At 42.6% G+C, this 26,785-nt stretch overlaps 1 protein-coding gene across 6 annotated transcripts in view; it reads right to left on the reverse strand.

The window, feature by feature from the left end:
* The window catches only part of MYH10 (myosin heavy chain 10), a 121,617-nt gene that overhangs the window by 62,216 nt on the left and 32,616 nt on the right, over positions 1 to 26,785 (reverse strand). For 4 of the 6 annotated variants that reach the window (XM_018064634.1, XM_018064633.1, XM_018064635.1 and 1 more), the window contains exons 5-7: positions 16,512 to 16,614; positions 15,880 to 15,909; positions 9,782 to 9,874 (exon numbers count right to left, since the gene is read on the reverse strand). In XM_018064634.1, the coding sequence (XP_017920123.1) occupies positions 9,782 to 9,874; positions 15,880 to 15,909; positions 16,512 to 16,614 (226 nt within the window). The remainder of the gene's footprint in view (positions 1 to 9,781; positions 9,875 to 15,879; positions 15,910 to 16,511; positions 16,615 to 26,785) is intronic. The other 2 variants (XM_018064636.1, XM_018064638.1) reach the window with 1 other exon arrangement.

Here is a 26,785-nt window from a genome sequence, read left to right on the forward strand (position 1 = left end):
TTCCATCTTTTTTATGTGGAAGACATTTAAGAAAGAATAAAGTTTAAAAACTAACAGTCCTGACAGATAGTTAGAACTTTTCAAAAAAGAAACTAAAATAAAATCAGGTCCTGATGGTTATAATGAGGATTACAATTCTTTACAACTTTTAAATAGCTGTATCATTTATACAATACTTCACTGAGCTAAAAAAAATAGCTATTTTAAAAGAGAGTAGTCAAGATAATGTTATTACTTCAAAACTGCAAAGAAGACACTGCCAACCCACTGCTCAGATACTTTTCCAAACTTTTCTTTAACACTGTAGCAAAGTTAATCAAAATCATATCATACCACCTAATTCTTGCTGAGTATTTCACTTAAAACTTTGTTGTATAGTAATATAAACTTTCAGCTTTCAATAACTTGTCTAATTTCTTTTTTATATATTAATCTACATGCTGTTGAAGCTTTCAACTTCTTATACTAGTTTATATTCCCTTTCCTTTACACTCTGCATCACAAGTTCAAAATTCATTAAAAAATTCTTTTTTTGGGGCAAAAGGACTAAGTTATCATACTGGCAATGTTGAACTCTAATAACTTTAAAACCTTATACTGAACATAATCCATTTTATATTTGGAGAGCTTATTTTTCCTTTACTTCATGGGAGAATATAAACTAAAAAAGGAAGCTACATTCAAAGGAGGAATTGGAATTTAAAAAAAAAGCACCCTAAATTTTGGGCTTCTGAACAGGTAACCTAAAAAGAAATGTCCCAGATTATTTTAAACATGTGATCACTTACTTGGATAAACAAGCAAAGTCACCAATACACAACACCTAACTTGCATATCAGCTCCCTAACCATCGGTCCACTTTCTTTTTCATAACCAGCACCTGTAGCAGCTCTAACCATTACAGTTAGTGCCAGACAAGTATCTTTTGGCTGAATGAAAAGGCCCAGGCAAAAAATCATGAAGAAAGTGGGGAGAGTGAGCCTACACTTGGAGAGCGAGCACCGTGGATGGGGGTGTCCCTCCAGCCCTCCCCCGACCCCAAAGGAAACTAGTACCTCCTCACATACTGAATCAGCACTCTTTCAGAATTAACATTTTTGTTAACATACAAATCTAGACCAAAGTGGAAAACAAGTTGAGTTTTACTATTAAGTGGGTTGGGTCCTCCAGTCTTTTAAACACGATATGAAGAAACTTATGGAAGATTTTGTTGTTGTTCAGTCGCTAAGTCATGTCCTAAGTCAGGACTCTTTGTGACCCCATGGACTGCAGCATGCCAGCCTCCCCTGTCCGTCACCTTCTCTCAGAGTATGCTCAAACTCATGGCCATTGAATCACTGTGGAAGATGTCTGCTCTGTATCTGATTTCCATACAGGTCAGACTGGGGTACTCAGAATATTCAACCAGGATTTCATCAACAAAGACAAAAAGGAAACAGGAAAAACAGGACAAGTATTTTACGTTATGTATGAATGATAGAGGATGCATTTTGATGCCATGCACATCGTGTTCTGATCCAAGGACAACTAAGACAGTGCGTTACCTGCACGAGTCTGAACCGCAGACAACTAGCATCCTCTCTGTTATATAAAACTGAAACTGTTAGGAATTTCACTCAAAGAGGCAATAGGACAACTTGGATATTTTGATACTATTAAGAAAATTATCTTTAAGAATTTTATCCCTTCTGAATTGACATCGACTTTCTAGAACTTTTTCTGGTGGGTGGTTACAACATATCCATAGTAATTAAACCTACACTGTTAGCACCTTACTACAGGGACAATGCAGTCTTCATGCTCTGAAAATACTTTTTTCCTTCTTCCTAATTTGTATTTAAAGTTGTTGTAAGAGCTGTACTAGAAAACACAGTAGCCTAGACAGTGTGCTCTGTGTGTGAGTGAGTTTGCTCCAGGAAGAATCTCCAGTTTGGAGGTAGCTATTTGCCCTAAATGGGAAAACTCATTCGGGAAGTAATTAGCCAGGACACAATCCCAAGGCCAGATGGCTATTTTAAATGCTCTAGCTATTTTAATCTCCGAACTACACCAGAAGCTTTGTTAATTAGTAAAATGAGTATTCTTGTGAATTAAGTGGCCTTGTTACTTAGTGTAATGGATGTTTGAAATTCCTGGGGGAAAATGAGCGATATTAAGAGCACTGGTCTGACTGGAAATACACAGACGTCCACCAGCCAGTCTGGTGTGGGCCGGGTGTCAGGGCTGCAGCAAGCCCCAAGGGCTGGGAGGGCAGCAGCTCACTTGGAAGACGAAGGATGCCCCGTGTAGACCTCATCCTGTCTCAGATGCTGTCACGTTGGCCTCAGGGAGTCTTTACGGGACGTCTGGGTGAGAGTACTAAAGACAGAGTGTCGACTGTGTTCAACTTACCTACAAAACTGATTTTGGTGCCTGCTGGCTAATACAGGTGAGGGTACAGAACTCTGACTCACTTTCGTTGTCAATTGGTAGCCAAGCAGTAGGGAGGTCACCTGGAGCCTTTATCTGGCTCCAATGATTGGAAGCTAATTAGCTATTAATACCTCGAGGTACATAACTTGGGAACTGCCAAACTGGCTCAAATCTTTGCAAAGGAAGGAAAAAAAGGTAAAAGATTTGAGGAAGTATGGAGAATGATCCCCACTAAAACTTTCTGAGGGAAGATGTATCTGCCGATACAATCATTTTGAAATTGAAATCCCTGTTTCAAAGTTTCATTACAAGAGATTCATTTTACATAGACCTCTCCATCTGGAATGCATCTGACTTCTCAGTAAACAGAGAGCTGGACTAACTGTGAACAATTATTTTCATAAGGGTAATGCTCTCCTAAAGAATCTCCTTTAATACAAACCATATGCTAGCATCTTTGGAAAAAAAGATATTCTTCAGGAAATTACTCATCTATATCAGATCAAAGAAATGGAAACAAATGGATTCTAAAGTTTATGGAATTTATAGTTTCAAATATTTTCACTGCAAGCACGTGGCTTTAAACAATGACTACATGGAATTCCACTGGACACACAATTCATCTTTTAACATCACACTGCTCTTTCATGTTGATGTCCAACACCAACCCCAACCCCAGGCCTGGCCTAGCCATGGTGCCAGAGCCTCCCTCCTGGCCAGAGGCCCACACTTCTAAATCTGGGGCATAAGCACTATGGAAAACAGTATGTAGGTTCCTTAAAAAGCTAAAAATAGTTACCATATGATCCAGCAATCCTGTTCCTGGGCATATATCCAGAAAAGATAAAAACTTGAATTCAAAAAGATAGATGCACCCCAATGTTCATAGCAGCACTATTTATAATAGCCAAGACATGGAAGCAACCTAAATGTCCATCAAAATGTTTATCAACAATGGATAAAAATGTGGTATATGTGTATATATATACACACATACACATATATATACATATACACAATAGAACTCATTCATAAAAAAGAATGAAACTGCCATCTGCAACAAGATGGATGGAGCTAGAGATTATCATACCGAGCGAAGTAAGTTAGACAAAGAAAGACACATTTATGATACTGCTTACATGCGGAATCTAAAAAATAATGCAAATGAATTTATTTACAAAACAGAATCAGGCTCACAGACATAAGAAACAAACTTATGGCTACCAAAGGGAAAGGGAGGACAGGGATAAATTAAGAGTATGGGATTAACAGATATATACTACCACATATGAAACAGATAAGCCACTAGGATTTACTGTATAGCACTGCGAATGATATAGGTTAATATCTTGTAATAACCTATAACAGAACAAAATCTAAAAATATATATGTATGTGTAACTGAATCCTTTGTGCTGTATATCTGAAACTAACACAATGTTGCAAATCAACTATTAAAACAAAAAAAGCAAAAAAATTAGGGCAGGCATGTTCCCAGAGAGCCTGGCATGTGCAACATGCTACCTGAGCTCAAATGTATGTGACGGCAAGTGATCAAAAAGCTAAAACCCAAATGAAGGTGAGCTCTGTCCACTGATTAGTCCAAGGGTCTAAAAGAGTGTCTAGCACTTAGTAGGCAACCACACTGTAACTGAATGGATTCCACAAAGACATCGACACACCTACTATGTACGTGGGAGGCAGAGCCAGCAACTAAGGATCTGGAAAGCAAGATGGAAAGGGCCCCTACCATCAGGGATCTTATATTCTAGCAGGAAAGAAATCACAGATAAGCACAGCACAAACCACAGACTGGAAGTGCCATGAAGGAAAACAGCAGGAGGCTGGGAGAGAGAACACAGGGGAAGCCTCCTCAGATCTGATTTAGGTTTTGAGACAAATGAGGAGTATAGGGGACAAAGATGGAATTGTGTGGACCCACACAATTCACCCCTGGCCTGGACATGAACCATGACAAAAAGGCTCAATCAAGGATGACTCTTAGGTATTTTGGTTTTCTAGGTTTTGTTGATTCTATTTTGTTTTACGCTTAAGCAACTGGGTGACTTGATTGTATCGTTTATTCACCTAAGACTTACAAAAAGACACTTTGAAAGAAAAAGAAAAAAGTTCCATTTGGAATATGTTAATTTGAGAAATCTATTAGATATCCAAATGGAGATAACAAGTAAGCAGAACAGTGACCAGCAAAGAATAGGTGCTTAATTAATAATTAACTGAAATGCACAACAAAAAAACCCAATCATGTAAAATTTGAAAATGAGTCTACACTGGCTACTGTCTAACCCCCTGAGAACCAGGGTTAGCAACACCCACTGAAGACTGCCAAAATGTTTTAACTGAATGTGGAATGAGAGTTGATCAATGGAACTAATATTGCTAAAATCAACCTTCTTGTGTTATTGTGCAGTTAACGCCTTATGATAATAGTACCTGGTTACGAAACTCTTTCTTTAAAAAAATACTATACATATCAACGTAAAGTTGACTTTCTCAAAGTCAGTAATTTAAAGGCATCTTTGTTTCTTGGTTGAATGATTAGCTATGTCTGACAACACTGCCTTAATCAAAAGTCTTTTCTGAAAAGATTAGCTTTTACTATATTAGATGGCGCATACTTAGTGATGATTATTCAGTAGCACAAGCACTTTGGAAGGCAGAACTTCAGCTGAATCAAGGTCTGTTGAGAATTTACATTGATGGGTGATTCTCGCTAGAATCAATTTTCCTGGAAACAATCTAAGAAATTCTTCCCACCAGTAGAATGTAAAACAAGTTCCCACCAGAATAATCTTTATCAACCTTTGGACAAGCTGTGCCAATCACAAGCATTAAGGGGACTATGTGCAGTTACTACTTTACAATCAATTTCCTAATTTAGACTACCATTTACAGGAGCACATCCGAGGAGAGTTTCTCAACCTCCATATAACTGATGTGTGGCGATAACTCTGTTGTGGGGCCTCCTGTACACTGAGGAATGTTCAGCAATATGCCTGGCCTCCACCCACGAGATGCCAAGTGTAGGAACCCTAGGGGATCCCAAATTGAGAACCACTGATCTATAGTATCTATAACAAATTACAGATCTGTTATTTTAGATGCTAAGTTGTGTCTGACTCTTTTGCAACCCCATGGACTGCTGCCCACCAGGCTCCTCCATCCATGGGATTTCCCAGGTAAGAATACTAGAGTGGGTTACCATTTCCTTCTCTAGGGGATCTTCCCAACCCAGGGATCGAACTTGTGTCTCCAGCACTGGCAGGCGGATTTTTTTTCTCTGAGCCACCAGGGAAGCCTGTGGAACTGAGGCCTCTTGCCAAAAGCTACCCGAGTAACAAGCTGGGAAGCTAAGCTCCTCCAGCCTCAGCAGCCTTCAGATGCTTAGCGCTAGCCAGTCACACGGTAATGACGACCTCCTGGCAGACCCTGAACCAGAACCATCACCCAGAAACGCTGAGACAATAAATGCTCTACGTCACTAGGACTTAGAGTATCTGGTTATAAAGCAGTAGACTCTAATACAGAGTTACCTGTCTCTCTGTCCCAAACACAAGATCCCCATCAGCTGAGTCCTTACCTTTTAATAATGGGATCACCACATTCTAGACCAAAGGACAGGACTGGTTAGTAGCAGTTTATCTTTTCTAGGCAAAAGTGAGACAAATGGGCACAAAACTGTTTCTATTAGATTTGGAATGTGGTTTGGGGGAGGGGGTGTTTAGAAATCAGGACAGACTGGTACCTTGATTTGTGTGGTAAGATAAAACATTTTCCACTATGAAGTCTACCACACTCTCATACCAAAGCTGGTAGCTATCTCCCACCCCATGGCATAGCCACTAAACACAGGGCTTTCAGCAAAAAGAATTTAAGATTTAATTGTGGCTCAGACTCAACTCTGATGATCCATGGAATGACAGAAACTCTAAACGCAGCTCAATTTCCTCAGATCTGAAAGTCACAGCCATGGTTCTTACTGACACAGGCATATTTGCTATCCCACTTTATAGAGAAAAAGCTAAAATAATTACTAAATGAACTTGGACTAAGCAGATCTTCAGATTTTATCTTACTAGGAATAAACAGTATTCCAAGCAAATACGTCCCTACTACGTTTCACATAACCTGGAACGCCTCTTGCACTGCAACCACCTCTGAGGGTACTGGGTGTTAGGGTGGAGTTGTCCCCACCACCCCCAAATCCATATGCTGAAATCCTAATGTCTACTAGCTCAGAGCAAGACTATATTTAAAGAAAGGGTCTGCACAAATGTAATTAAGTTAAAATGAGGTCATAATGGTGGGCTGAATCCAATGTGACTGGGGTCTTAGAAGAACAGAACAAACACGCAGAGGGAAGACCACATGAATTCCCAGGAGATGGCTGTCCACAAGCCAAGGAGACAGACCTCAGAAGAAGCCAGCCCTGGCCGCACAGTGATCTCAGACTTTTATCCTCCCTCCACTTTGAAAAAACACAGAGTTCAATCTATTGTTTAAGCCACCCAGTCTGCAGTGCTCTCTTTCAGCAGCCTGGGCACAAGCATACAGTGGGTTATCAGCTGCCTTTGTGTACCAGGTCTCCTATGGTCTGGTCCCTCACCTAGAGTCAGACATCCTGGAGTGCGAAGTCAAGTGGGCCTTAGGAAGCATCACCATGAACAAAGCTAGTGGAAGTGATAGAATTCTAGCTGAGCTATTTCAAGTCCTAAAAGATACTGTTAAAGTGCTGCACTCAATATGCCAGCAAATTTGGAAAACTCAGCAGTAGCCACAGGACTGGAAAAGGTCAGTTTTCATTCCAATCCCTAAGAAAGGCAATGCTAAACAATATTCAAACTACCACACAATTGCACTCATCTTACCTACTAGCAAAGTAATGCTCAGAATTCTCCAAGCTGGGCTTCAAAACAGTACATGAACTGAGAACTTCCAGATGTTCAAGCTGGATTTAGAAAAGGCAGAGGAACCAGAGATCAAATTGCCAACATCCACTGGATCACAGAAAAAGCAAGAGAGTTAGAGAAAAATATCTACTTCTGCTTTACTGACTATGCCAAAGCCTCTGACTGTGTGGATCACAACAAACTGTGAAGAATTCTTAAAGAGATGGGAATACCAGACTACCTTACCTGCCTCCTGAGAAATCTATACATAGGTCAAGAGGAAACAGTTGGAACTGGACATGAAACAACAGACTGGTTCCACATTAGGAAAGGAGTAAATCAAGGCTTTATATTGTCACCCTGCTTATTTAACTTCTATGCAGAGTATATCACATGAAATGCCAGGCTGGATGAAGCACAAGTCGGAATCAAGACTGCCAGGAGAAATATTAATAACCTCAGATATACAGATGACACCACCCTTAGAGTAGAAAGCAAAGAGGAACTAAAGAGCCTCTTGATGAAAGTGAAAGAGGAGAGTGAAAAAGTTGGCTTAAAATTCAACATTCAAAAAACTAAGATCAAGGCATCCAGTCCTGTCACTTCATGGTAAACAGATGGGAAAACAACAGAAACAGTGACAGGTTTTATTTGGGGGAGACTCCAAAATCACTGCAGATGGTGACTGCAGTCATGAAATTAAAACACTTGCTCCTTGGAAGAAAAGCTATGAACAACCTGCTGCTACTGCTAAATCACTTCAGTCATGTCCGACTCTGTGTGACCTCAGCCCACCAGGCTCCACCGCCCCTGAGATTCTCCAGGCACGAACACTGGAGTGGGTTGCCATTTCCTTCTCCAATGAACAACCTAGACAGCATATTAAAAAGCAGAGACATTACTTTGCAACAAAGGTCCGTCTAGTCAAAGTTATGGTTTCTTCAGGAGTCATGTATGGATGTGAGAGTTCGGACCATAAAGGCGGCTGAGCACCTAAAAATTGATGCTTCTGAACTGTGGTGTTGGAGAAGATTCTTGAGAGTCCCTTGGACTGCAAGGAGATCCAACCAGTCCATCCTAAAGGAAATCAGTCCTGAATATTCATTGGAAAGACTGCCGCTGAAGCTCTAATACTCTGGCCAGCTGATGTGAAGAACTGACTCACCAGAAAGACCCTGATGCCAGGAAAGATTGAAGGTAGGAGAAGGGGATGGCAGAGGATGAATGAGATGGTTGGATGGCATCACTGACTCGATGGACATGAGTCTGAGCAAGCTCCAGGAGTTGGTGATGGACAGGGAGGCCTGGTGTGCTGTAGTCCATGGGGTCACAAAGAGTCAGACACGACTGAGTGACTGAAATGAACTGAACTATGGTCTGGTGGCTTCTAATTCCAGAAACTCATCAGACTATTCTACGGACCACAGCTTACACCTCCATAGTAAAAAAAAAAAAAAAAAAAGTCACAGTTATCCTGATTTCCAAAAACCGCCTATTGAGGAATCGTTAGAATTAAAGTTGCTTTGATTTTGGCCTTCTTAACTTTAACCAAGATGTCTAATATCAGAGGAGGGAGGAAAACATAGAAACAACCCCAGCTACTGAAGCAGAAATAGCAGATGTTGAACAATTTGCTATCCAAGTACTGACTCTGAGAAGCTGGAAAAGGGAAGACCATGTCCTGCGACACTGATCTTGCTGTCATTCAGGAAAATGTCCCTAGACAAGCTATGCGAGCTGAGGGAGAAAGTGAAGTTTTCACTGAATTCAGAGAGTAGAACGGCTGAGAAGAAAATTTTAGAGAAGCACCATCCCAATATTCCGTGATAATCTATATGAGAAAAGAACCAGAAAATGAATGAATACATAGGCCTGTATAACTGAATCACCCTGCTGTACACCGGAAACTAACGCAACTCTGTAAATCAACTATACCCCAATAAAACTAAAATATTAAAAGTAAATAAAGTAATAGTAGCGATAAATTATTCTGAGATCCACATACCACAGACACAGCAAAGTACAAAGACAACAATTTACCACATCAAACTCCAGCTTCACTTTGTTCAGTGATAACTGTGCCCAGTGCTGTGTTAAGTACTTGACACGCACCTCATTTAATCTCCATGAAAAGCCCAGAATTATTTATATCATCCCCAACCAAAGTGAAGAAATAAGTTCAGAGAGGTTATAACACCACCACCATAGAATACATAACTATATATTTATATATAATAAACATACGGTTTAAATTACTTTCCCATTTGTTTTTTCCTCCTTTTTTTTGTTTTCCAAAATGTGACTACTAGGAAAATTTTAATTACATGTGACTTGCACTGTATTTCTATTCACTGTTCCATACTACATCTGTTAGGGAGGAAGATATTTATTTGCTTAATCATAGTAGACATTTAACTAGAAGTCTGAGGAACAAAAGGTTTCTGGCACTTTTAAACTTACAAAACGAGATGAGTTATCATTTTTCACAGTCTTTGCGTTTCCAAATGATTCCAGGATTGGATTTGCTTGCAAAAGCTGCCGTTCAAGTTCCCCCTAAAAGACATCACACATAAACACACACATAAGTGAAAGCAAATGTATGTTAATCTCTCTACTCCATTCCTCAAAGAAAAAGCAAACGAAACACTGCCTCTTTTCCTGTTTTCTCATTTGCCATCTAACAAATTTTGTTGTTGGCTTCTTATTCTCGGTCTTATGCGCTCTGCTAAAGGAAAAAAAACAAAAAAAAATCAGCCTCTATCACGTGACCACAAGATGATGATGTCACATTGAACAGAGATGCTAAACACAAGGTAAAAAGACTTGCCATTTTCCAAGATTTAACACGATATCTTAATGACATAGACAGGGCAACACCCTCATCTCAGAGATGACAAAGATGGTGAGGCTACTGAATTCTTGCTCAAATTTAAAAAGCTAAGCGTATCATATTTGGTGTAGTGTATGCTTTATTCAGTGTTCTTACTTGCATGCAAATTAAGCTATAAAACAGTTTACAAACAAAAGGTGTAAGTATATTAATATGTGCTTTATTCATGAAATACAACAGAAAGCTCCATGAGAAAGCATGAAGCCATTTCTGGTCATAAAAAGCACTATAAAATGACCCTATGCCCGGGGAATATAATTTCAGAATTATACTGTAAGACTTAAAATCCTTTTCCAGACACAAATGTTACCTGTGTATTTTAAAATACCCACCATTATTCGAGACCTAAAGAAAGAAATAAAAAACACTAATGTGCTTCTCTAAGCAAAAAATAAAGAAAGAGTATAAGGAACCTCAGGTAAGATTTTTAAATGAATGGCCAGTTGCCACGTGACGCATGACACTATCATCAAACCCAAAGCCAGGAACAAGTATATACCATAAGGCAGTCTCAGCCAGTGTGGTTAGAGGTGCCGTTTGGAGGTGCCATTCCCTCCAGGGAAAGGGTGGGGAATGTGCCTGAGACCCGTGACACAGTGTGTACTCTAGAGCATCTATCTGGACTGCCGGGTTTTCCCAGGTCTTCATCAGTCTACAGTTGTGTTCAATAGAAACCAGTCAAGAACCAGTCCTGCCACGTCAATGTCATGACACAGCATCAACTCACGTTCTCAACTTTAGATAATATGCTCCCTGAATGGGAATTTTCCTGTTTATGGACTTCAAGGGGCACCAGACTATTTCTGATGTAAATCTTTCTAAACGCTATATGTTACCAAAGTTTCTCAAACACAGTATCCTGAACCAATGTTAACAAGGCTGAAGGTCATCATTAAGGACAGCAGCCATTGTGCTGTGACACAACAGAGAGCCTTTTCCCTAGAGGTCAGAGGTCACAGCCATCACTGTGTCTGTGGCCAACATCTTGCAAAGCCCTCCCTGCACTGGCTCAACAACAATGCTTTGGGCTATAAGATTCCTTAACCTCACTGTGTGATAAGGGTGTAGAAACTGTCAGAAAATATACTGACTGATAGGTAGGTGGGGCACTGCATTTATCTGACACGGCCAGTTAGCTCAAGGAATCAGAACATAGATTCCTTAAAACTACACACTATCCTACCAAATCATAATAAAAACACTTCCAATAATAATTTATCTTTAAAATGTTCTCCTAACTTGAAGACAAAACAAGTATTGTATACCTCATTTTAATATTCCCTAGACATGGCTTCACAAGAGTTGTTTGGGTCAAGATGATTGTTTTTTTTTTTTTCCCCTCCCTGGCATGTATATGTTGTTTGTGTGTGCACACACTGTGTGCATGTGATCCACTGATCTTGATCCCATTCTTTCATTTGGCTTAAAGGCACTGGTTGCATCCTCCACATCAAGTCAAAATAATGTTCTGTGAATGTCTGCTGAATGGACAGATAATGACAGGTCCAAGCACACTCTATCAGTATCTGGGGAGGGGATGGTGGTGAGCCAGAGGCGGCAGGAAGATTTGGATTAAGGGTCCTCACAGTCATCGTGGTGGGTGTGGAGATGTGGGTCCCAGCTATGGGGGCCATTCCATTAACAGGGATGTGGTGATACTTCTCTTCCAATGGGTTTCTGACATGATTGAGCCCAATTATAGATCTCAAAGACTCAGGAATGAATCATATAAAGCTTGACCCAAAGCTAGTACTATACAATACACAAAAATGATCTTTAGGTAAGAAATTACCACTAAATTTGATCATTGCTACACTGAATAATTCTACACTTAGGCAGAAAGTACTTACAGCTCCCCAAATTATGCAGCCATTTATAAACCTCCAGGGGCAGTGACTAAAGTGTTAACCTTTCCACTGGAACTGCATGGGCAATGTTCCTCTCTTTCTATTCTATGTGGTAATAAGAAATGTCACTGTGGAACATGGAGAAAAGAAATTACTATTAACTACTGAAAGTATTTTTAAAGCTCTAAGTATTTAAATCATTAATGCTTTAAAGGTTTGCCAATCGTGAAAAAAACTACACCCATGTTTATTACATAATGTATTACATATACTTGCTATATGATAGATACAGAATGAGTTTGAAGTTGGTGAAAATAAAGAAAAACACAAAAAAACCACACACACACATCTTTCAAAATTCCAGTTCAGCCAGCAAGGGGACTCAGGCTGGCCTCCTGCTGCCCTCATAGGCCTAACAGGCAAAGCTGTGGCTTTCCCTCTGACCACAGAGTAGGGTTGGAAGCTGGTGAAAGTGAAAGTCACTCTGTGCCTGACTCTGTGACCCAATGGCCTATACAAGTCCATGGAATTCTCCAGGCCAGATGACTGGAGGGGGTAGCCTTTCCCTTCTCCAGGGGATATTCCCAACCCAGGGATGGAAACCAGGTTTCCCACATTACAGGCAGATTCTTTACCAGGTGAGCCACAAGGGAAGCCCAAGAATACTGGAGTGGGTAGCCTATCCCTTCTCCAGGGGATCTTCCCAACCCAAGATCTGAGCTGGTGTCTCCAGCATTGCAGACGGATTCTTTACCAACTGAGCTATCAGGGAAGCTGGCGCAGCAACTAATCACATGTTGAGAACCAATCTCCAGGATAGGCTATAATTTCTGTGCTTGCTACTTGCTATCTGTTACCCTTCTGTCTCAGTTCAAGGCAGTTTAGACCAGTAGATACAAAGTCATCTGGAAGCTGCCATCCGACGTGGCTGACTGAGCAATTAGTCGGGAGGTGGGTGGGCCTGAAGAGGTCATTCTCGGGGGATGGTCAAGTTTAAGAAATTAGTTGTCTTCAAACCCGCTGTGAAATTGCACCTTGTCCAGGCTTCAGAGTGGCCTTGAATACCATGCCAGACAGCAAGGGTCTATAACAGCGACACACGATGAGGGAACTTAGAATGAAGACGGACTTGCAGTCAGCTGGGGCATTAAGCCAAATGACAACTCATTTTGTTACAACATGTAAAAGTTTACAGGTAAATGTTTTACTTCTTAAATACTGTGGCCTTAATTTTGACAATTTCTTTCTTATATTTGTTCATATTTCTATAATGAAGATGAAGTTATAAAACACATTTTAAAAAACTGAACACTTCACAGTGCTAGGAGGGCCTCAATAAAAAGACAATGACAAGTACTGACTAGGATACGGAGAAATTGGCACGCTCATATATTGCTGGGAATGTAAAGTGGTACAGCCTCTATAGAGAAGTCTGGCAGTTCGTCAAAACATTAAACAGAAAGTTTCCACAACCTAGCAATTCCACTCCAGGTACACACCCAAGAGAAGTGAAAACGTATGTCCATGTGAAAACTGATATATTGCAGCATTATTCATAATGGTCCCAAAGTGGAAACAATCCAAACGTCCATCAACTGATGAATGGATAAACAAAACATGACGAACTTAATATAATGGGTTGTTATTTGGTCATAAAAAGGAATGGAGCACTTACACATGCTCCAACAAGGACAAACCTTTGAAAACATTTGCAAAGTGAAAAAAGAGTCACAGAGAACCACATGTTATATGATGCCATTCACATAAAATACTCAGAATAGGTAGATTCAGAGAAACTAAGTGATTAGTGATTTCCAGGGGCTGGGGGGACATGGAAGATGATTCCTATTCCTATGGGTAAAGGGCTTCTTTTGGGGGTGATGAAAATATTCCAAAATTGACTGCAGTAGTAACTGTGTGACTAGACTAAAAAATAAACAAACCCCACTGAACTGTATGCTTTAAAAGGGTGAATTTTGTGGGACATGAATTTAAACCTCAATAAAGTTGCTGAGGGAAAAAGAGCCAAGAGCAAATAAAGATTCACAAAATCGGGAGGCTACAATGCCTTTTCTTTTGTTTTGTTTTACAATTTATACTGCTGTTTAGTGATAAAATGCTATCAATTTATACAAATGGTTCCTGGGAATCCAAGTAAGTTCCTATAAGGTTCAACATAAATTCAGAAACCAGTTAAGGGAACCAAAAGAAACACTGACCTTACAAAGTAAAACCATTACTTTATGGCAGTCATCCTCAAAATGGGGTGAGGAAACCAGGCCTAGGGGCACTCGGGAGAGGATGGGGGTGTAGGGAGAGAAGTAAGTTCCTGAGATGACCCTCCCCAGGGTATGACCAGTCTCTAGGCTCAGCAGTGTCTCACATTCCTCAGTGTGCTGGGGAAGAAAAATCAATGGAGCACCAGTGGCCTCCTCATGTTTCTAAAGACACGGCATAACTACCACTTGACTAGTGTTAAAATAAACCTGGGAAAGCAGCACATGAGAGTCTGTGCAGAGAACATGCAGAAAGACATGCAAGTCAGTAACAATAGCGCAGCACGGCCCAGAGAAGCTCATGCCTTCTGGAGGAAACCTGGCTTGATCGGACCCAAAGCAAAATCTCGGGGTAAGCATGCTACTCACAGGGACCCACTCTGTAGTTGTTTCTGACATTGAAACAAAACAGTAACGATGATTTATGTAAGCCAGAGGACTAGGAAACCTAAATCTGTAGGTTAATTATTTAACGCTATTTTGCTGGTGATCTAGGTACATATTAAAAGGTCATTTAGCATGTACTCTAAAGCATAAAGAAAATCTGGTTGCTGGTCTACAGATTCCTTCTTTAACTGGCCAAAGAGCCTTTCAATATCATATAGGATAGTGATGATTTCGTTCATCCTCCCAATTTGCATCACTGGTGTGGTCTACAGCTAAAAGCAAAGGAACATCATGGGATTTTACAGGTGTGGTACAAGCTTTGGCATCTGAGACTATCTTAAGAATTCTAAAGAAAGGTATTTGAAAATCTGTGTCTGTGACTATTCCTTTAGATGCCTCTGATTGCTTCTTCATGTTAATAGGTTTTCATAACACTATCATTTATTGCTTTATGCTAGCTTTGCAGCAGCATGCTTACAAAAAGACACAGAAACCAAAACCATTCCAATGCTAGGGAAAGGGTAAAGTCCAGCTGCAGACACCGCAGTCTATCTAAGGCATCTGGCTCAGCCCTGCCCACCCTCTCCATCAGGACATGCTCTGGTCCATGGTCTGCCAGATGCTATGCTCTGTGGGGCTAAAAGTGAGGCATCTGATAGGAAGAGTAACACTCCTCTACAACTTGCCCAGGACAAAAAAGTTCTAAATTTATATATTAAATACAATGAGACTTTCAGGTTACACATATCAGACCACACAATGTTAACAGGTCAGAAACTGTTACAGTTGCAACCCTAAATTCAAAATTTAACACATGGCATGAAGTTAGATTTCCACATGCTTAAGAATTATTAAAGTGATTCTGCCTGGCCATTGACACATGAAACCCTAAGTTTACAGGCTTCACAAGCATATGATTCAAAGTCATAATGAAAGGGTAAATAAACATCAAAGTTCCTCTAGAAAACAAAGGTAAAGCAAAAGGGCATGCTGCTTCTCAGAACAGTGAGCCTCAAAGCAACACATTTTCAAAAAGAAACATTTTGTTCATAAGAGATTTTGCTCCGAGCTAATGGTATTTGTGCCTAGTAGCGTCTCAGTCTAAAGACAGAAATTAGTGCAAACACTCATGACTAAGAAACAAAGAAAAGCACTTGCCTGGTGTTTCACTGGTTTAGGTGATTCCTGCTGCTCGTTACAAACAGACAAATGCAAACGTTAGCAAGTTTGGGTCTTTCCCTAGCAGTAAAGCCACATCCAAAGCACCAAGTCAGTGTGAGGGTTAGAACTGTGAAAGCAGGTTTGGCTGGCATCTCTCAGGGGGTATTAACGACTACATCTGCATATCTACAAATCAAGAATAACTGACGTGTTATATTCTTACACCTTTTCTGTCATCAACTGTCCCCCAAATTTCTATCCTCCCCTCAGGCTGCTGCTGGTGGTAGCTCTGTAAGGTCAGAAAGCACCACTGAAAATATCTGAGGATATTTTTCTGGTGGTTAAAAACTGAGAAGTCTTCATAAGCCTTGCTTATTGACTTCTAATAATCCTTACCACAACCCTGCAAGAGATCAGGCTTTGAGTTACAACCATAATTTCAGTTTGCCCTGTTGGAATTGCCAGTTACCAGCAATTTCTTGATGTCCTAGCCCCTCCTTGCTGGGGGAGACAAGGAAGCTGTCAATAAAGGCAGTGCGCTGAGCACCCTCACTTCCTTATTCTTGTTTCTGAAATTACTAAAGAATAAATCTAAGGGTTTTAAAAACAAGGGCAGAACAAAAACTTACAGGAATATTATGGTCCTTTCGTCCTTTGTGTGAAGAAGCAACATGAGCAAGGTACTGAATGACTTTCTTAGTGTTTTCTGTCTTCCCGGCACCTGATTCGCCCCTGGAAGATATAGTAACACAGGCTGCTTTACAGAAAGCACAGCACACACATTCCCAACCTATAATCAACAAAAGTAAACTGATTTGAAACTAGAATTAGTAGGAAGTAAAAAGAGAGTGAGTGGGGGGAAAAAAAAAACACAACACTATCACCAGTAGCTGGAAAATGATTTTTAAATGGTATAAATGAATTACATTATTTTGGTAGATGCCAGTTAAGAGGACAGAGGAAAATTTTCACAACACTTCCCCACCTGTGCTAGGAATCAGTGGCTCTGCCAGAAAAGTGAAGTTCATTAGAATGTTTACAAAGAAATTCCTCAGCACCAGAAACATATCCAGCACTGGAACCAGAATTTCCAGAACAATCAGACAAGGTAACTGAGTCTGCAGGAGCTGAACGAACCCCGGGATGCCCGCTGATCACGGATAGCATCTTCAAGGCCTGACACCTTTTAGGCTCATCCCTCAGCGCTGACGCTGGCTCACTCCCCTGGAGCCACGGAGCACCTTGTACATATCTCATACACAGAGCTTTTCTATTATCATCACCTACACTGTTAAATCCATCTATGCTGTCCTTCCAGGACTTTGATGTCTTCACTTTTTACAACTATATTTTAATTAGTCGAAAAAAATGTACAGTCTGAGGTCAAGCTTTTTTTTTCAACTGTATTATTTTTTGGCCGTGCTGGGTCTTTGTTGCTCCTCGGGCCTTTCTCTAGTTGCCGCAAGTGGGGCTCCTCTCTAGCTGCAGTACGTGGGCGTCTCTTGTTGCAGAGCACGAGCTCTAGCATGTGTGGGCTTCAGGTGTTGTGGCACGTGGGCTCAGTAGTTGCAGCTCCCCGGCTCCAAGCACAAGCTTAACAGTTGAGGTGCATTGGCTCAGGTGCTCCACAGCATAAGGGATCTTCCTTGAATACGGATCAAACCCGTGTCTCCAGTATTGGCAGGCGGGCTCTTCACCACAGAGCCACCAGGGAAGCCCTGAGGTAAATATTTAATCTCTTTCCACTCACATGATTCAGCTCACATCCCATTATCAATGGTTGGCCAAGACACTGATTATCTTGGTCAAAATGATTTGAAATGTTATCTTTACCTTACACTTATGACTATATTCCAAAGCCAATACCCTATGCAGTATTTCTGAAGTATGACTAATCACATTACCCATCATTGTTTTTTAAAACCTCAGAGACAAGTAGTCTCTGAGGATTTATTTTTTTCAGATAAAAAAATTTCAAGTAATTTTGTGCTATATCCCTCCTGTCTCCTCCCACCTGCCACCTCTATAAAAACACACAGACAGAATTTTGAGCTAAATAATATACATGCTGTTTTTAGGAGAAATGATGGCTTCATCTCTCAGTTAAATTCTGCATTTTTCTAAGTTCAAAACAAGCAAGGACCCATGTTTGTCTTATTCACGTATGTCATAGTGCCTAGCATAGCAAGTACTCAATACATTCTGTTGAATAAAAGAACATAAGTCTTATCTAAGTTTATTTCTAGGCTCTATTTGATATTTTCAGTCCTGTCATTAATGTCCTTTTATCACCATTATACTTTCTACTTGGTCATCATTGGTATCTGCTGATGTTCATTCCTTTATTCAACACATTTCCAAATCAACTCAGGCATCCCTTAAGTGCTAGAGATTGAGCTGTGGATACCGTCTTCCTGTAGCTCAAGATTAGAAGAGATTTAAAACAAACAAGAAACACAAACTGGGTCTCTATAGGGTGTGAGGAGGGTGATGAAGGAAACAAGGTGACTGAGGGGAAAAGGCAGAAGAGCAAAGGACAACTCGCTGGACATTCAATGGTGGAGGGGGTGGGGGGCACTCGACTTCTGAAAGCTGAGCAGGACCAGGCACGAGAGGGCCGGATACAGAGCATGGAGGCAGATGGAAAGACAAACGCAAAAGCCTCAGAGCAGAAGAAAAGCCCGGTATATTCCAGCAACTGGCAGCCGGCGTGCAGGATTTGATGTAAATAACCAGCCAGGCAGACACAGCAGAAGGGACTGCCTCCGAGGTGGAAAGGTGTGGACAGGACGTACCCTGGAGCCAGGGGAATTAATCTGGATTTTACTCAAGTGCAATTTCATAAGAGCTATGCCAGTGGTTTTCTCTGTTGTGTTCTTTGTTTAAAATACCTAGGGTTTCAAGCTAATCATGATGTTGGCTGTTGGTTTCAAACAGATAATTTTTCAAGATGCTAAGAAGTGTGCCTCATGTACACTGCCGATGACTTGTCTTGAAGCAGTTATGATTGGTACTCATCGGCTTGGTTTGCCTCTGCGGTTTCTTGCCTAACCTCTCTCAACTGGACATACTTCAGTGTATCCTGAAAGCATTTTTCCCCCTAACTGTCACACTTACTCAGCTGTACTGAGCCGTCCGTCAACAACTGCCTATGAACTCTGCTAAATTTTCTGTATTTTAGGTCTAAGATACCTCTGCTAATATTACACATAAGGCTGTGTTGTAAAGGAAAAAAATACACTCCACGTAAAGCACATAATTGGGCTTTCTCAGTGGCTCAGTGGTGAAGAATCTACTTGTAATGCAGGAGCCGCGGGTTGGACTCCTGGGTCGGGAAGATCCCCTGCAGGAGGGCATGGCAACCCACTCCAGGATTCTTGCCTGGAGAATCCCACGGACAGACGAGGCTGGTAGGCTATAGTCCTTGGGGCCGCAGAGAGTCATACATGATCGAAGTGACTTAGCACACACAAAACATACAATTAGTATTCAATAAACATTACCCATTATTGTCCACTCAGCTGTTCATCCACCATATAGAAGCGAATTTGAATTACCAAACTCTAAATTACTTCATGCATCTATCGTGCTGGTAAAGTGGGTAAGAAGTGGGCCATGGTATCTTGATGATCTGCTGCTACTGCTAAGTCACTTCAGTCGTGTCCGACTCTGTGTGACCCCATAGACGGCAGCCCACCAGGCTCCCCGGTCCCGGGGATTCTCCAGGCAAGAACGCGGGAGTGGGTTGCCATTTCCTTCTCCAATGCATGAAAGTGAAAAGTGAAAGTGAAGTCGCTCAGTTGTGTCTGACTCTTAGCGACCCCATGGACTGCAACCTACCAAGCTCCTCTGTCCATGTGATTTTCCAGGCAAGAGTACTGGAGTGGGTTGCCATTTCTTTCTCTGTCCTGATGACTTACTTAGATTCAAATCCAGCCTACCCCTTCTTAGTTATGGGGCTTTGGGCAACGTGATTGGCCTCTGAACCTCGGCTTAGACTCCTTTAAAATGAGATCTGGTTACTCTGCAAGATTGAGATCACGCCTGTAAGGAGCCTAGCATGGCACCTGACCGGAAGTTGCTCAATAAATGGCAGCAATGGTAACAACTATGATGGTCAACAGTGATGATGAATAAATTGACAGAATTAGAAAGATGATAACCTCTCATTTGAATATTAAAGACACAGAAAAATCATTTTGGATAACACTCCTTTAGGAGTTGTGTCTTCCACAAATATTTCTTCTCAGTCTGTGGTTTATCTTCTCAATCTTTTAACACTGTCTCTTGCAGAGTGGAATTTTTAATGAAGTCTAGTTTATCAGTTATTTCTTTGATGGATGTCTCTGGTTTTGTACCTAAAAAGGTATTACCATGCCCAAGGTCATGTAGGTTTTCTCTTATGTTACCTTCTAGGAGTTTTACAGTTTTGTATTTATATTTAGGCAAAGAGCTGGAAGTGCCTGAGCACACACGCACACAATCAAATGAAGTGAGGGTAGGAATTTGCTGGGTACAGGAGGGAACTTTACAGGATGATCAAAATGATAATGTTCTCTATCTTAACAGATCTTTACATTGTACAAATAACTCAGCCCATACATACTTAAAGCACATACTTACTTAAGAGTTTTGCATTCTGTTATACCATAAGTCCCCTCCATATGAAGGAGTTCTGTTTCAAGAGCACATTCAGAAGTCCAACTAAGTTAGCCTAAGTACCTAACACAATCTGCTATATAGTACTGTACTGTAATAGGTTCATAAGACTTTCCACACAAATCCATAAAAACAAATAAAGAAATAAAACATTTTTAGTTGTACAGTATAGTACCTTGAAAAGTACAGTAGTACAGTACAACAGCTGGCACACAGGGTTGCCATCAAGTGAAGAAGCAAGAAGTGTTACCAGCTGGAGGAGGGAAAGGACGTGGGAGGTGGTAGAGCTGAAGGATCGTCAGCAATAGGAGACGGAGGGCAGGCTGCAATGTCACTCTCGTCTGATGTCGATGGAACACAGGTTCATATCTTTGAAAGTTTACAACTTGAAGGTTTGTATGTAGGGGACTTAAGTGTATGTGAATTTTGTCTCAAAAAGATACAGATGTAAATCCTGAACTTTACTTAATGTTATGTATGCTGAAGTATTTAGGGGGAAGCACACTGATCTACAAACGCATCAGATGAAGGGATTAATAGCCCAAAGAGTGGTTTTCCAGTTGAAAATGAAAACATCTCAACAATCAGCAGTCACCGAAAGAAATACCATCCAACCTTAAGCAGTGAAGGTGTTAGTAGCTTAGTCGTGTCAGATTCTTTGTGACCCCATGGAATGTAGACCACCAGGCTCCTCTATTCATGAAATTCTCCAGGCAAGAATACTGGAGTGGGTAGCCATTCCCTTCTCCAGGAGATCTAACCAACTCAGGGATGGAACCCAGCTCTCCTGCATTGCAGGCAGATTCTCTACCTTCTGAGCCACAAGGGAAGCCCAACCTTAAGCTGAGCCTCCTAAAAATGCAGCTCCCATGGAACCCCATCCCAAGGAGTTTCCGGACTGGGGGAAGTCCGACCCTGAGCACCAGCAAGTACAAATTCAGCTGTCCACTGGCATCAAAAAGCCCCATAGAACCCTCCATACTCTCCCCTAGAAGCCCCAATCCACCTACACCACCTCCCGTTTCTTAAATTTAGTATGGAAGCCTTTTATTTCTGGTTTTCAGCAAGTTACTCAACACTGAATACTCCCACACGTGTGCATACATAATCCCTGTCTTCTCCTGTTAGTCTACTGTCAATTTGTAGATCCCCAACCACAGGACCCAAGTTGGAAAAGCTTCCCTCCCAACACAAACAAATGGATTGATAGAGGGATGAACAGGTCAATATATAATAAGCAAATATAATAAAATATTAATGGCAGAATCTAGATGGTAGATATATAGAACTTGACTGCAAAAATTCTTTCAGCTTTATGTTTGAAAATATTCCTAATAAAATGTTCAGAAAACTCAAAAAAAAAAGCAAATATGGTTTATCTGATGACTGCTACTTTGTGAGCACAAAGAGATACCCAGCTGCTGTAGCTCATGAACCCACACCTCACCACTGATGCATACATCGGTCTCAAACGACAATGACCATCTAACTATAAGTGCTAGTGCTTTCAATGGTCACTTTTGGTGACAAGAGTGAATCAGTGCTCACTAACCGTAGGTTCTGTCAAACAGCAGTCACTCCCTCCCCAAGTGCTTCCTGCTTCCAAACATTCCAAAGAGTCCTCACCCAAAGTGATCATCCAAGCTCACAAACCACCCAAAAGGAGAGGACTGCGTCCTGCCCCTCACCCCTGCCTACTGCGAGCAGGGTCACCATGGCTGCGGCCCTGCAGGCAGGTGACACGAGTTCTCGCCCTTGCTCACTTGTGAGCAGAAGCCATCCCGGGCCCCGGGGGTGGGAAGGGCCCGGCTTGCGAGCTGGAAGCACCGCCATTCTTGCCGGGGCTCTGTGAGCCGTCCGGAGGCCCAGGGAACGTGTGTGAGGAAGGAAGGGGGCGGGTTTACCATACCTTATCATACTCATTTCATGGAGCTTCAGTGGTTAGATTCTCAGAGCAATTTTCCTCTACTAACTGATGCTCTATAAGTGAAGAACCTGGCTGCTCTTTGTTCCTGATTCCTGGGAGCTCTGGAGCCTCCAGGTACCTGGAATGTCTTTTGTTAGTCATGGTGGGCACTTGGCTAGCTATAGGATGGGGACTGGACAAGCTGAAAAACCAAACGGAAGATTAGAGGTTTGTGCCTTTGATCCCAGTGACCCTCCTGGGAGGGGAAAGGGGATGGACATGGATTCAATCAACCAGGCCTACATAGTGAAGCCTAATAAAAACTCTTTGAAGCTAAGGTGAGCTTCCTGGTTGGTAGTATACACTGATGCACTGGGAGGGGAAGTGACCAGAGCAAATGGAAGCCGTGCCTTTGGGAAACTCCAGCTCTCACCCTCTCTGGCTCTGACTTGTCACTCTAGCAAAGTATTGAATCTGAGTGGGTAGTGGCCACCCTCAAATGTGTGTATTTGGTCAGAAGTACGGGTGGCCTGGGAAACCCTGAGTTTGAGGCTGGTATCTGCAGAGCCAGCCCACATGATGGGTGTGCCTTGGGAAATCAAGGTCAAAACTGCTTCAAAATAGGTAGTTTTAAAAAGATGTCTGCAGCTCACTTTCTGAATAACTGACTTTTCTGAAGAATATGCCCAGTGGAATAAAATAAAAAAATGAGCAGACTATTGTAGAATATAGAATTAAAATGAAGAGACATAAGGAATGCAAGGAATGAGACCTGACAGGATTGTGGATCTTTGAAGTCATACGAAACATGTTGAAGACTATTACAGACATTCACATATGGATTTCATACGAGACAACATTACTGTTTCACTGTCAAGTGTGACAACGTGTGTTATGTGGGGACACCCTTGCTCTTAGGAATCATCTACGGCGTATCCAGGGGTCAAGTGTCAGAGTATCTGCAAATAGTCCTGTGTGTGTACAGAGACAAGGGACACATTTAAGTAAAGGGTACACGAGCACTTAACGTATCACTCTTTCAACTTTTCAGTAAAATTTAGGTATTTGTTTAACATAAAAACTTGGGAGAAGGTTTAAAAAAGGTTTAAAACAGAAAACACATAAAATTTGGTAAAATTTAACTCATTGAAGTTAGGGGATGGGTTTCTGGGGGTCTCCAACTATTCTATTTTTGTGTAGGTTTGAAATTTCAAAATAAAACACCTTTATAAAATGGTATCAGAAAGGTTTTACCCTTTGAAAACACATACAATATTCAATTGTTTCTAAAACTTCCTAATCTTAAGCCTGTTTCCTCGGTTCCTGCTTAATTAAGAGATTCATTGTTTTGTTTGCATTTTTATCCATTTACTAAGGATGCCCAGAAGCAGTGTTCCAGGTTCTCAGAGGATAATTAAAAAGCAATCAAAGAAAGTCACAGTTCCTACCCTTCCGTCTAGCTGTAAAACAAGACACAAAGACCCAAACAGGTAATGAATCGCAGTATGTGAGCAACAGGGCCTGACGAGGGGAAATCAGTGTGGGCTGGAGCTAGCTGTACTATGAGGCTTATGTCCTCCCTGGAGGGAGAGAGAGGAGAAAGGCAAGGGAGTCAGCCAGGATCCCAGAAGACGGGGCAGACAGTAGGTGCTGGGCGGGGCTAGGGCAGGACAGGACTGGAGAAATATGAAGTGAGGCGACAACTGGAAACGGGAATGAAAGAGAGCAGGGAGTCAAAGCAGACGGCAAGGTTTTAAGCCATGAGTCTGGAAACACAAAGCACTGATGATGGAAAGAAAGATACTGGGAGACCCATCTTGTCTGTGTGAGAATAGAGGTTAATTTGTCAGCGTGTTCAGTTTAAACTGGCTTTTATTCCCTACTTCACAGCTTGTGCTCCAGGAAGACCCAAACACCTGTAATTGCCTGACACCTGTCTCACCTTCTGTCCCCTGTGCCCGTAAGGTTCACTGATTCTGTGAGAAGCTACAAGAAATTGTGACTAAGATGAAGGTCCAGAAACTCATCTAGCTGTGGGGCCACCCACCTGAGCTAAAAAACCCCTGGAAGCCAGTAAGGCCCAGCCTAGACTGCCACCTCCCATGGCCCCAACCCCCCAAGCCCGCCCCTGCCGGATCCACCGGGGCCTGGAGGTGAGCTCTGCAGGGGCCTTCAGGTCGCGCCCCCGCCAGCCTTGGTCATTGCTCCAAATGCAGCTCCTCCGGCCACTCTTCATTCTCACCCTCTGTTCTCACTTCCTTTCTCCTGATTCCAAACCCAATTATTTTCTGCTCTAGCCCCCCTCTTTTCCTCCATACTCTGTGGGATCCCCATTCCACAGCGTGCAAAGTCACCCACGTTCTCAGCCTCCTCACTGAACACTCCCCTCCGGGGGCCGTACTTCACATCACACACCTGTGTGCACATACACACAAGTGTACGTCATCACACACACACGTACAAACATCAGGGACATCCTTCTCACTCCCCCTAATGCTGCTTCCAGACTCTCTTGTTCTAAAAGCCCCTACCTCTCACCTCTCTGAGGTCACACATAGCAGGAACAGTGGTTCTGACACTGGATTTATTTTGCTTAGTAAGATCTTAAAAAACAAACCACCCCTACCCCCACCCACGCTGTTTCAAAAAAGAAAGCACTTTTATTTCCAAAGAACACAGGAAGGGTCTTATCTTGGAATAAAGGACATTCCTTTAAGTGAAATAATTCAGCTTTATGAAGTGTTTACCAGAGGCCACTGCCCTCAAACCATCACTCGTGTGTGTGTGTGTGTGTGTGTGTGTGTGTGTGAAAGCCCCTCCTCTCGTGTGAGCAACACACCCAACCCTTTGACTCCCTGACACCCTCCACCCCATGCCCTCCTGCCCGCCCCCCTTTCTCAGCTGCCCACTCCTGCAGCCACACATGAGGAGCTCCCTCCCAACACCTGCGGCCACAATGCCTGCTCTTCCTGCTCCTGCGTCCCCAGGAGGCCCTGCTCTCCAGTTTCCTGACCCATCTCCCTCCTATCAGTCCCTCGTCGTGTGCCACATCCCATGGTCCATCATGACAGTCTCTCTCGCTGACGTTCTCTGTTCTCTCGTCTCAGTGACCCCCACCTGAACCCACTTATAAAAACTTTTGGTGGATTAAATCTGATTCCCATTTCGACACCCTCGTAGGGGAGTGTCCACAGCAAAGGCCCCAAGTGTCTCACACTCCCTCCCCTCCCCCACTGACCCTGGCCTTGGTCACGTGTCTGGCCTGGGAACCTGAGAGCACCAAGCGTGCACACCCTTACATCTTGGACCTCGCGTCTGTACGGCTCCGGGCAGTCTGTCACCATGTCGGAGGCAGGGCTAGCCCACTGGAGAATGAGAGGACCCACCAAGGCACCCCAGTCAACAGGCAACCAGCCCCTGGCCCTCAGCTGCCCCCAGCCGCGGGGTGGGCCCCAGGTGAGACGGCTAGGCCTGGCTCGGCTCAGCAGACAGGCCCAGCTGAGTCCAATCCAAGGGCTGGGAAAACTGCTTTCAGTCACTAAGTGTCCGGTAGTTTGTTGTTTAAGAAAAGCGAATTCGTATAACTCAGAGACTATACATTGCTGGAAGAAAATTTACACGAGAGAGGCTATTTTCTACTTCTCTCATACTTCTTGTTATCAAACACCGAAGTTTCTATGGGAAAGAAAAACCAAGAGATGAGAACTTTCCCCGTTTCTGGTCCCCCCACCCGCCCACATCAGGCCCTGTCTCCTCCCTGATCCTGGCCCTCTAGGGGCCCTGACTCCCACCCATCTCATCCTACCCCACTCCCATCAGTTTAACCTCTCCTACCTTAAAGACACCACCAGTAACAACAAAAATTGATTCCTTACTGCTTTTCAAATGCTACAGTTTTCACTCTAGAGCTGTTTGGAAGTAGTAGGCCCAGACGTAGTTTTTTGCTGCTTTTTAAAACTTTTTCTTCTCACACACATCCACCCACGTCATTCCCTGACTGACATCTGGCCTGACTCTCTCCCCACCCCAGCGCACTGAGGGCCCACGACCAGCCTCCCGCGCCCTCGTGAAACCCCAGGCGCGTGCTCCTGTGTATCTCAGTCTCTACGGTGTCTGCAGCCCACAGCTTGGGCATCTCTGTGGAGTCTCGCCCGCCTCCCCACCCTTGAACCCCGTCTGGGGATCCCACGCTCTGAGGGGACCTCACTTACCGCACGGCTTCTGTCCCCTAGGCCGCCGGCTCTGCATTCCAGGCACATCTCCTACTTCACGTCCAATGGCCTAGAGGTGGCTCCCCCAGGAGCGCCTTGGGCACCTCAAAGTCAGTGTCCCCCACCA

Source organism: Capra hircus, chromosome 19, assembly GCF_001704415.2.
Source record: "Capra hircus breed San Clemente chromosome 19, ASM170441v1, whole genome shotgun sequence".
Taxonomy (NCBI): Eukaryota; Metazoa; Chordata; class Mammalia; order Artiodactyla; family Bovidae; genus Capra; species Capra hircus.